The following is a 12,453-nucleotide window of genomic DNA, read 5'->3' as shown; positions in this document are numbered from 1 at the left end:
GGGCCCTTCCACACAGCTGAATAAAACCCCACATTATCTGCTTTAAACTGGGATATATGGCAGTGTGGACTCAGATAACCCAGTTCAAAGCAGATGTTGTGGGATTTTCTGCCTTGATATTCTGGGTTAAATGGCTGTGTGGAAGGGCCTTGGGTCTACACTGCCATATAATCCAATTCACTGTGGATTTTATACAGCTGTGTGGAAGGGGCATCAGATATGTTAATGTGAGATTTGTGTATTGATAGTGTTTAAATGCAATTTGTGCCATGCTTGTATTGCAACTGATTGCATCATCCAGAATGTACCATAGTGTGGAAAGAGTTAATTGCCAAGAAACTATGATGACCTTGATGTGTGGCTGGAACTAAGGAGTATCCAGACACAAGTGTTTGTGCATAACGATTGCGTCAGTTCAGTTGAGTTCTGTCTGCCTAGAGTTCGAGTCAAGTTCTGTTTGAGAACAGAGCAGTCCTGTGTTCGTCTGTCGTCTGCAAGTCTGTTTGTGTTGATTATTGCTGCACACAGTAAAACTTTGTAAATAGTTTTACCAACGTCTCTGAGTGTCTCTTCGTTCTGCGCTCCACTGCTTCCATCCAACTATTGCTGCGCTGCAAATACTCTGACAAGATAACCCAGGGCCTTCCAAACAGCCATATAACCAGAATATCAAGGCAGATAATCCACAATAACTGCTTTGAACTGGGATATCTGAGGCCACTTCCACACAGCTGAAGAAAATCCCATATTATCTGCCTTGAACTGGAATATATGGCAGTGTGGATTCAGATAGCCCAGCATCTAGAAGGCCACATAAAATGACATTGAGAAGCGAGAGCATACTCGCCCCCAGGGCCTTTAGTTTAACACACGTAGTATAGAGTAATATAATGCAGTTCAGTGTGGTTCAGTTCTACACAGACCTTTTAATGAAGTTCCAAACTGTATTATATGCCAGTACAAGTGGGGCTTGAGGCATTTAACACTGATAACCAGGCACTGAGGCTGGGAAAATTATTTTGGGGCATCCAAATTGCACAAAGCCTTGCCCACACAGCCTTTGGCCAGTCCCACTAAGGTGAGTCGCAATAGACTACAGTGTAGACCTCATCTACACTATTATACGACTCTACATTGTCATATAATCCAGTTCAAAGCCGAAAATACTGTGGCCCCTTCCACACAGCTGTAAAAAATCCCACATTATTTGCTTTGAACACAGTTATATGGTAGTGTGGACTCAAATAAACCAGTTCAAAGCCGATATTGTGGATTTTCTGTCTTGATATTCTGGATTATATGTCTGTGTGAAAGGGCGCTAGTATGTAACAGCATTTGGGGGAAAATCTGCTCCTCGTCTGAAAATGCGATTTCCTGTTTAATTGTTCAATACTTACTTTGAAAGTACTGTAGTTGTTATACTTTCAAAGCTTAATTTTTGTGGCTGCCACAAACCATGTTGAATTGGTTGTTACTCTTAGAAGATATTAATGGAAAAAATTGAGCAACATGTGCAGCAGGATGTCCCGCAGAAAATAAAGTTTTTGCAGTTTGATAAATTTTTACCTTGTTCTTGTGATAGAACCAATTAGGAAATGACATTTATAACCCAGAAACAAAAATTGTGTTACATAGTGTAATCTGGGTTCAGAAACTGGGTTCTGTTGTCAGTGTAGATTAAAATGACTTTAACTGATTAGAGAGATGGGCCAAAACTAACAAAATTAATATCAATAAGGACAAATGTAATATACTCCACTTAGGCAGAAAAAATTAAATGCAAAAATACAGAATGGGTGACGCCTGGCTTGACAACAGTCCATGTGAGAAAGATCTTGGAGTCTTTGTGGACTTCATTGAACATGAACCAACAGTGTGATGCAGGAGTCTAAAAAACCAATGGGATTTTGGGCAGCATCAAAAGAAGTAGTGTCTAGACCGATGGAAGTCATGGTGCCTCTCTATTCTGCTTTGGTTAGACCAGTGTTTCACCTGGAACACTGTCCTAGTCTGAGCACAATTCAAGAAAGATATTGACAAACTTTTTTTTTTCGTGTCAGGTTGCTTCTGGAGTGAGAGAATTGGCCGTCTGCAAGGACGTTGCCCAGGGGACGCCCGGATGTTTTGATGTTTTTACCATCCTTGTGGGAGGCTTCTCTCGTGTCCCCGCATGGAGCTGGAGCTGATAGAGGGAGCTCATCCACACTCTCCCCAGGTGGGATTCGAACCTGGCAGCTTTCAGGTCAGCAACCCAACCTTCAAGTCACCTAGTCCACTACGCCATCTGGGGGCTCCTATTGACAAACTGGAAGGTCTCCAGAGGACGGCGACTAAAATGATCTAAGGTCTGGAGACCATTAATTCCTATGAGGAGCGTCTCAAAGAACTGGGTATGTTTAGCCTGCAGAGAAGGTTGAGAGGAGACATGATAGCCATGTATAAATACAGTAGAGTCTCACTTATCCAAGCTAAACGGGCCAGCAGAAGCTTGGATAAGCGAATATCTTGGATAATAAGGAGGGATTAAGGAGGGATTAAGGAAAAGCCTATTAAACATCAAATTAGGTTATGATTTTACAAATTAAGCACCAAAGCAACATGTTATACAACAAATTTGACAGAAAAAGTAGCTCAATGCACAGTAATGTAATGTTGTAATCACTGTATTTACGAATTTAGCACCAAAATATCATGATATATTGAAACCATTGACTACAGAAATGGCTTGAATAATCCAGAAGCTTGGATAAGCAAGGCTTGGATAAGTGAGACTCTCCTATATGCGAAAGGTGGGAACAAGGGACAGGGCCTTCTTGGTGGTGGCTCCCCGGCTGTGGAACACCCTCCCAAGAGAGATGTGTCAAATTCCAACCTTGTTGGCCTTCAGAAAAGCCTTAAAAACATGGCTGTGTGCCCAGGCGTTTAATCAATAAATGGTGAAAATGACACGGAGTGAACTACAGTAGAGTCTCACTTATCCAACACTCGCTTATCCAACGTTCTGGATTATCCAACGCATTTTTTGTAGTCAATGTTTTCAATGCATTGTGATATTTTGGTGCTAAATTCGTAAATACAGTAATTACTACATAGCATTAATGTGTAATGAACTACTTTTTCTGTCAAATTTGTTGTATAACAAGGTGTTTTGGTGCTTAATTTGTAAAATCATAACTTAATTTGATGTTTAATAGGCATTTTCTTAATCTCTCCTTATTATCCAACATATTCGCTTATCCAACGTTCTGCCGGCCCGTTTATGTTGGATAAGTGAGATTCTACTGTATAAGCAAAGCACGAGGAAGAACGGATCTGATTTTATGTTTGAAATGTATATTTTTAATTCATAATGTATTTTAATAGTTTTAACTGTTTTATGTGCTGTTTTATATTGGTTTGTATGGGCATCTAATTGTTGCCCTGTTGTAAGCCGCCCTGAGTCCCTTCGGGTGAGAAGGGCGGGATATAAATGTGAGAAATAAATAAATAAAGGAAAGGGAGCAGGTTTGTTTTCTGCTGCCCTGGAAACTAGGACTATGAGCAATGGGATCAAATTGCAGGAATCAAGATTCCACCTGAATTAGGAAGAACTTCCTGATTGAGCTGTTCAGCAGTGGAACTCTCTGCCTTGCAACGTGATGGAAGCTCCATCCTTGGAAACTTTTAAACAGAGGCTGGATGGTCACCTGTCCGGGATGCTTTGATTGTGCTTTTCCTGCGTGGCAGGAGGTTGGACTAGATGGCCCATGTGGACTCTATTATTCTATGATTCTAAATGAAGGACATAGCTTCCCACATTGGTCTGAGGTACCTCTTTCATCGGTTCCCCGTCCCAGAAGAAGCGACAGTGTCATTAGGGGCCCGCGCAGCCGCAGTTGCCTTCCTCTCGCCGGCCAAGGCACTTCTGGTTTCTCCTCCCTCCACAGAGGAAGAGCCATTCACTCTGAAGGAGGCTGGTGGGAGGAGCCTCCAGCGGAAGCCGCCCGTGTGAGCCTCCGGGAGCGGAGAGTGCCCAGTCCCCACGCGAGCAGCCATGGAGAAGGCCAAGCGCCAGGGAAGGCCCGCTGCCGCTTCCACCAAGGCCGACACCTCCACGGCGCAGAGCAACCCCTTCGAGGTGAAGGTGAACAAACAGAAGTTCCAGATCCTGGGCCGGAAGACCAGGCACGACGTGGGTCGGCCGGGGGTCATGCGCTCCCGGGCCCACAAGAAGGTGAGGGGTTTTGTAAGCATAAACAATAGAATAGTCTCGGTTTAGTTTTGGATTTGATTAGTGTTCCCGTTAGAAGATACATCTGCATGTGGGTAAACTACAATTCCCATCATCTGTCATTGTCAGCCAGCGCGCCAACGCTTTAAATCTAGAAATATTTTTCTAAGATCTACAGCAGGGGTCCCCAAACTAAGGCCCGGGGGCCGGATGCGGCCCTCCAAGGTCATTTACCTGGCCCCCGCCCTCAGTTTTATAATATAATATTTTTATATCAGTTTTAATAATATAATATAATGTATATACATATAATATTGATAATAATCTTATGTTATACAATATAATACTAATAGTAATACCATATAATAATATTAATTATATGTTATAAATTACATATTATATAATAGTATAGTGGTATAGTTCAATATAGTAATACTAGCTGTGCCCGGCCACGCGTTGCTGTGGCAAAGTGGTGGTGGTATTGGTTAAAAATTGTTGTGTAATTTTTATTAGACGTTATTTGTATTTTTTTTAAATTAATTTTATTGTAAGTAATTTTTTTATTTATTATATTTTATTATTTTCTTGTATTATTTTTAGTTATTTTCTGTTATTATAGTATTTTATTGTATTAATTTTTTAGTGTTTTAAATTATTTTTTAGTGTTTTTTATTATTTTTATTGGGTTGCTAGGAGACCAAGTTGGAGGAGCTTAGCCTTCTAACTGGCAGCAATTGGATAAAAGCAATTATTCCTCTCTCTCTAATTAGGACTTAATTTTTCTTTTCTTTTTGTTGTATCAACCTATAGGCGTGGATGATGGGTTGTGTTGTCAAATTTCGAGGTTGAGGGGCCTGTAGTTTTGTTGTTTTGTGGGTCGCCGTGATGCCATCACTCTTTTATATATATAGATATAATGCTAATATTGTGTTATGCTAATAATATAATATATTGTATGTACATACAGCTGCTCTGAGTCCCCTTCGGGGTGAGAAGGGTGGGATATAAATGTAGTAAATAAATGCAGTAAATAAATAATTAATTTTAGGCTCGGCCAAAGTCTGAAATGACTTGAAGGCACACAACAACAACAATCCTAATTAACTTGACTATCTCATTGGCCAGTAGCAGGCCCACACTTTCCATTGAAATCCTAATAGGTTTATGTTGGTTGAAATTGTTTTCATTTTTAAATATTGTATCCTTTCGTTGTTGTTGTTGCTGCACTACAAATAAGACATGTGCAGTATAGGAAGCATAGGAATTTGTTGTTGTTTTTTTCAAATGATAATTCAGCCCCTCAACAGTCTGAAGGATTGTGGACCGGCCCTCTGCTTCAAAAGTTTGGGGACCCCTGATCTACAGAGATACTCGCAGGAACATCTCAGCAAGCGAGAGGGAGCCTCCGATGGCCTAGGGGATAAAAGCCTCGTGACTTGAAGGTTGGGTTGCTGACCTGAAAGCTGCCAGGTTCTAATCCCACCCGGGGAGAGCGCGGATGAGCTCCCTCTATCAGCTCCAGCTCCATGCGGGGACATGAGAGAAGCCTCCCACAAGGATGACAAAATATCAAAACATCCGGGCGTCCCCTGGGCAACGTCCTTGCAGACGGCCAATTCTCTCACTCCAGAAGCAACTCCGGTTGCTCCTGACATGAAAAAAAAGCAAGCGAGAGTCCAAAAGTGGCAGGCTAAAAAACTCATAACCGCAAGCCATGGCTGATACCGGATGAGAGATTCCCTCCTGGTCACACAGAAGACTAGGGGACTGGGAAGATGGGGAACAGACTGCTCTCTAGTACCATGAGATGCAGAGCCAACCATAAAAAATGGGGCCACAAAGTGAAGTCCGCGACATACGGGTGTGTAGAAGAACAAACCACAGACCACTTACATATTACAATGCAGTCTGAGCCCTGCCACATGCACAAAGGAGGACCACCTTATAGCAACACCAGAGGCACTCCCAAGTGGTCAAAGGACATCTAGTATAATGCCAAATTTTTAATTTTGTGTTAGTGAATACAGTAGAGTCTCACTTATCCATCACTCGCTTATCCAACGTTCTGGATTATCCAACGCATTTTTGTAGTCAATGTTTTCAATATATCGTGATATTTTGGTGCTAAATTTGTAAATACAGTAATTACAACATAACATTACTGCGTACTGAACTACTTTTTCTGTCCAATTTGTTGTATAACATGATGTTTTGGTGCTTAATTTGTAAAATCATAACCTAATTTGATGTATAATAGGCTTTTCCTTAATCCCTCCTTATTAGCCAACATATTCGCTTATCTAATGTTCTGCCAGCCTGTTTATGTTGGATAAGTGAGACTCTACTGTACATTACAACTGTTCACTTCTGACACAATAAATAAATAATATCGTCCTCAAACCCATCAGTATTTAAAGTAATAATAGTAATAATAATGCTTTATTTATAACCCACCCTGTCTCCCCAAGGGGACTCAGGGCCCTTCTAGACAGGCCCAATCTCCCAGGATCTGATCCCAGGTTTTCTGCCTTAAACTGGATTTTATGAGTCCACACTGCCAGATAATCTGGGATAAACAGAAAAGCTGGGATCACATCCTAGGATATAGGGCCTGTCTGGAAGGGCCCTTGGTCATGATGTGTATAAGGTGTGGTCCACATCCATTGCCAGTGAGGTTCACAGAGCTGTCTGAAGGTCAGTGGACTTTAACTCCCATCATCCTTTGTGATTGCCTCCCAAGTTGGTCATGGTGGGTCTGTGTGCCAAGTTTGGTCCAGATCCATGGAACAACAGGTGAAGTATAACAAATATTTCAAGACAGTGGAATCAATTTTGACCTCTACAAGCTGATTTTGTTTCTTACTAATAGGACAGCATATCGTTTGGGATTTTGTGTATTACTTTTGCTTTAGCAGCAAATATTTTCTGCTTCAAGTGTCAGAATACTTAGCTAACATTACTCTATGATGTTTAGTATAGCTCAGATTTTTTTTAAACCTTTTCACTCAGGGCCCTTCAACACAGCCATATAACTCAAAACATCAAAGCAGAAAATCTCACAATATTTGCTCTGAACTGGGTTATCTGAGTCATATATTCCAGTTCAAAGAAGAAAATGTGGGATTTTATTCAGCTATGTGGAAGAGGCTTCAGGACCCCTTTCCCCCTGATAATTTTTTATGTGTACAGGTATATAAAATGGGCATAAAATCCAACATTTACTGATAACAGATCAGCATTTGGAGGGCTTGCAAAACAGGCTGATTTTCCTTTTTGTGAAGTACAGCTGAATCATCTTCTGCAGAGTCCACTGTAAACACCGTTCAACAGATTCATTTAAATGTCTAAAACACCCACTAGGTGGGCACAGGGCTCACTGCATGTGGGAGCCAATAGGGAATTGCACACAAACATAGGTATATACATACAAACATCCATCATCACAAGCAAACATATATTATTTATTATGTTTGTTTATATCCTGCTTTTTCTCTCAAGGAGACTCAAAACGGCTCACATTAAAAGATTACAATACAATTTAAAATGTACAAATATTAAAACAGCATTAAACACCATTAGTATTAAAAAAAGATTAAATCCATATAAACATTTTCACTTTTTATGTATACAGACAGTCCCCAAGATACAAACACCCAACTTACAAATGACTCATAGTTAAGAACGGGGGTGAAACAACATGAAGTGAGAGAAATTTATCCCCAGGAAGGGAAGTTCACTCCTGAAAGGGTTGTGATCATGGAGAAAAGGGGTCTCCACTGAATCTTTCACACCAATCCTTTTTTACACAACAAGCCAAATTTTTCAAAATCCAAGTCTCACAGGGACAGAATGTAAGGGGAAACTTTCTGAACAGGGGGGTTGACCCTTCCCTTTGCTATCCAATGCCATTTATGTGGCTGGAGTTACACTTAAAAATGTACCTGTTCCAACTTACATACAAATTCATCTTAAGAACAAACCTACAGAATCTGTCCTATTGGTAACTTGGGAACTATCTCTATAACATTTTGTGATCTCTTAAGTGAAAATAATGTACATGGGCATTCATGCAAAAAGAAGAAGAATGCCCACCATGCAAAGAAGTTTTTTATGGCTATCCATTGATACTGTTTATTACAGAGTGATGTGCTGCCCAATATTGTGAATACTCATTGAACCCTATATTGTGGTTCATTGCTATCTAACTCCCTTTGTATTTGAAGACACTGGCATTGGTTTATCTTTCGATAATTTGCAGAAATTCAAAAGATAAAATAAAATAGGTGGTATTATTATGTGTGGTCTGCAACCCCCTTTCTGTAATTGTTCTTTTAAAAAATAATGTTATAAATTACACATTAAACAGATCTATAAGTAATCAGTAAGCAATCCACATATTATCAGTGTAAAGCATGATATAGTAAATCAGCACTGATATTCTTCCATCGTCTTCCACTTCATCTTCTCAGTTCTCATCATCTTCATTGTCTGCTCATATTATTCTCAGCCGCTGATACCTGAGTTAGTTTAACATAAAGTAAGCACATATTCTGTGTTTATCTAAAAGTTCTATATATTGCGGTATTATGTTCTTATATAGAACTAAATTTATTTGATTGCTTCCAGACAAGACCCAGTTTAGCAAAAAAAATAATGTTGTGGTTCCATCAGATTTCCCAGTTCATATCTCACATATAGCGGGGGGGGGGGGGGGGGATCATGTATCCACTGATTAGTTCTGTTCAATGCTGTGCCAAAGAATAGAAGGAAATGGAAAGAAAAAAAGAAAACTGAAGTTCAAATTCTCAGTCTGATGGAAGGGTTGCTGAATAAAAGAAAGGCAAATCCATCACAAACATGGATTTCTCTCCCTCAAGCTAATGGAATGAGCACTGGCAATTCTATTCCAAGGCAGATAAAAGCATTGCTTGTCTTGAACAAGAGTTTGTACACGGTTTTTGTAAAATGCCATGAGAAGACTGAAATATAAGGCAAATATTTGTAAAAAAAAATCAGAATCCTAGAATATGTAAGGAATTCATTTTGGAGTTGATATCACATGGGCTACAACATGTGGACCCATTACTTATTGGTATCTTGTTTGAGTAGGATTATGTTGTGTTTTAACATTTTTTTCTGGTATTCCCTTTTTCAGCGTACTCAGACTTTGCTGAAAGAATTCAAAGAGAGGGGAAAATCAAATGTATTTAAAGATAAACGTATTGGTGAATATGATAACAAAATAAGTCCAGAGGAAAAAATGATGAAGCGATTTGCTTTGGAGCAACAGGTGAAGTATAACAAATAGTTTAAGACAATTTATATTTTGACCTCTAGAAGCTGATTTTGATTGTTATTAATAGGAAAGCATATTGTTTGGAATTTTGTGTATTATTGTTTGCATTAGCAGCAAATATTTTATGCCTCAGGTGTCAAAATACCTAGCTAGTGTAGCTATAGCTCATGACTTTTAAAACATTTTCACTTAGGACCCCTTTCCACCCTAGAATTTTTAATGTGGTCCCAGGTGTATAAAATGGGTATAAAAATCAAACATTTATTGATAACAAAACAGCACTTCGAAGGCTTGCTAAACAAGCTGATTTTCCTTTTTGTGAAGTACAACTGAATCATCTACTGCAAACACTGCACAACAGATTCATGTAAATGTCTAAAACACCCACTAGGTGGCATTGAGAAAACCTTTACTGTTGCCAATTTTTTCATGACCCCAACATTGAGTTAAGGGGATCACACTTGGAATTGGGACCCACAGTTTAAGAAGCTATGATATAGCTTATTGTGTTGTATAGCCATATCTCGACTTTTAGAGGAGTTTAGGGGCAGGTTGAGAGTGCAGGTCATCACTGCCTGCCTGGCCTCCTATCCACTTCCTAAGGATGGGTCAGCCTCCTGAATATCCAAACCTCAAGAGGCAGGGCAGCAAGAAAAGCTTGTGAATAACCACAACCAGAAGTATGAAATTTCTGAACGTGAAGGGCCAGCAGTAGTTTGTTGCTGTTGTGAGATATATTTTTGCAGATTTTGGATCAGTATGTCCTATATGATGAATAGTAAAAGTAAACATTCAATGAATGTAGATGTGGACAAAGACTGGAGACACTACGGTTTGAGAGCTTGATGACCAACATGTAAGAAACAATGTGAAAGTTAGAAATACTGAGAAAATAAAGCAATAAATTTGTAAATAACTTGAGTTTATGAAAGCTTCGGTGAAAAATTGTAGTAATATACACTTTTTCGTGTCAGGAATATACACTTGACTGCACACTAAATATGAGCTTTGTTTTGTTTCAGCTCTTAAGCACTGTATGTCTGCGCAGTTATAAAATAGGTTATCTGGTTCAAGATTATTTTTAATTGGGTATATTAGACCTTTGTCTCACATAGACACTGATTGTCTTCCCTCATCCACTGTTTAACTTCAGGAAGTAGCAAGTTTTCATATACACTCAAAAAATTTGATAGGTAGGAATTACCAGTTCTATCATTCAAATCAAGGTAATCCAATATTTTCTTTTTGTCACAGAAAAAATTTGAAAAGGAACACATATTTAATCTAAATGAAGAGGAAGACTTAACACATTATGGTCACTCTCTAGCAGACATTGAAAAACTTGATGATATTGTTGATAGTGACAGCGATACTGAAGAAAAAGGCATGCTATCAGGTAAGAAGAGTCAAATACGCATTGCGATACTTGCTCCACATGTAAAACCCAATTGTGACATAGTAAGGCTCCTTCCATGTCTGTGCTAATTTAATACCCATTATTGCCAAACATATAAATTAAAGCCTGATTTGTGATAACTTATGATGCTTTCAAAATATAAAATTCTAAGTAGTATTGTGTGTGTATCTGCTTTTTATTTTCTTTCACTGTGGCAGCTGCTTGGGATAAGCTATGATCTGCCATCCATGTAGATCACGTGTGAAATTCCAGTCTTTTTAGAACACTATGGCTGAAATCACCCGTGTACGTAAGCAAGTAAATCCCATTGAACGTGGAGTTATTTACTTCTGAATAAGCATGCACAATATTACTCCACTGAAAATTTTGAACTTTTAATACATAGAGTTTTTGCTAAATGTGTGTTCTTGGTTTGCTATGTTTCTTTAATTTTTCCTTTCATTTGTTTATAGAGGAATTAACAGCTGCTCACTTTGGAGGAGGTGGGCTCCTTCGTAAGAAATCACTCACAGGGCAGCAAGATGAAGCAAGCGGACAAACTAAGTCACGGAAGGAGCTCATTGAAGAATTAATAGCAAAATCCAAGCAAGAGAAGGTACGCTTTGTATTTCCTATTCCTAATTGAATTCATTTGAAATTAAAAATATGTGTACACAGTTTTAATTGCTCTCAAATAGGCAATGTTTAACAAATTATAATTTTCCATATAACATTTTACCTAATCCAAGTAACTTAAATACATTTTCAGGCCTAATGCGGGGACTTGTACTCAAGAGACCCAGAGCTTAACTGTCACATTTTTGTCTCTGGTTTCTTTTAGAGAGAGAGACAAACTCAGAGGGAAAATACACAGGAACTTACAGAAAAACTGAACAGTGACTGGAAGGAAATTCAAAGCTTTCTTTTGCACAGAACTTCCAGGTCGGAAACAGAAAAACAAGTTGAGGAGAAACCCAAGGTATGTTTTTAATTAACAAATATGTTGTCATAGCTTCCCTTATTTCAAGTCATATCTGAGCTTTCCTCCTATTGTCTGTTGGTGATTCTGCTAGCTCTTTTAGCGCTAATTTACTTTTTCTCTACTAATTTTAATGTTTGTTTGTTTATTGTGAATGTCTCTGCATCTAGGGGATGGGCTGAATTTTCCTGTTCCACATTGTCTAAATTTGGCTTATTTGTTAAATATGTTAAATATGAGATTCTTTACCAAAACTTCCTACAAATAATTAGAAGTTCTCCATGTAAACAGTATTTTTAACAGTGGATAGTTGCAATAACAAGATATGTGAAGTTTATCTTTGTGGGCTAATCTGCTTCTATAATCACCTAAATTTATGCTATACTTACGGTACAGTTTTAATCTCAAACAATTGGAGTGAAGTGATCAATTCTGTATTAAAGGAGTAAATATATATTACACGAAGAGTAAACACAAGGACTATAGCCATTGATCCTTTATGTGAAAATAGGAGAAGACTTTATGCGTACCTGTACCTGTTTACATCAGTGAAATAAAGATATGATCCATGG

The 12,453-nt window shown here is 38.7% G+C and overlaps 1 protein-coding gene across 1 annotated transcript in view; it reads left to right on the top strand.

Moving 5' to 3' along the window:
• The first annotated feature begins 3,956 nt into the window (after nt 1-3,956).
• Nucleotides 3,957-12,453, top strand: part of nop14 (NOP14 nucleolar protein) — a 33,359-nt gene continuing 24,862 nt past the window's right edge. The window contains exons 1-5 of the mRNA XM_003221394.4: nt 3,957-4,213; nt 9,366-9,500; nt 10,761-10,902; nt 11,376-11,518; nt 11,744-11,881. Of these exons, the coding sequence (XP_003221442.2) occupies nt 4,034-4,213; nt 9,366-9,500; nt 10,761-10,902; nt 11,376-11,518; nt 11,744-11,881 (738 nt within the window). The 5' untranslated portion in view covers nt 3,957-4,033. The remainder of the gene's footprint in view (nt 4,214-9,365; nt 9,501-10,760; nt 10,903-11,375; nt 11,519-11,743; nt 11,882-12,453) is intronic.

The sequence above is a fragment of the Anolis carolinensis genome, chromosome 5 (genome assembly GCF_035594765.1).
Source record: "Anolis carolinensis isolate JA03-04 chromosome 5, rAnoCar3.1.pri, whole genome shotgun sequence".
In the NCBI taxonomy this organism is placed as follows: domain Eukaryota; kingdom Metazoa; phylum Chordata; class Lepidosauria; order Squamata; family Dactyloidae; genus Anolis; species Anolis carolinensis.
Note: the sequence above shows the minus strand (reverse complement) of the source record. Positions and strands in the feature narration are given on the sequence as shown.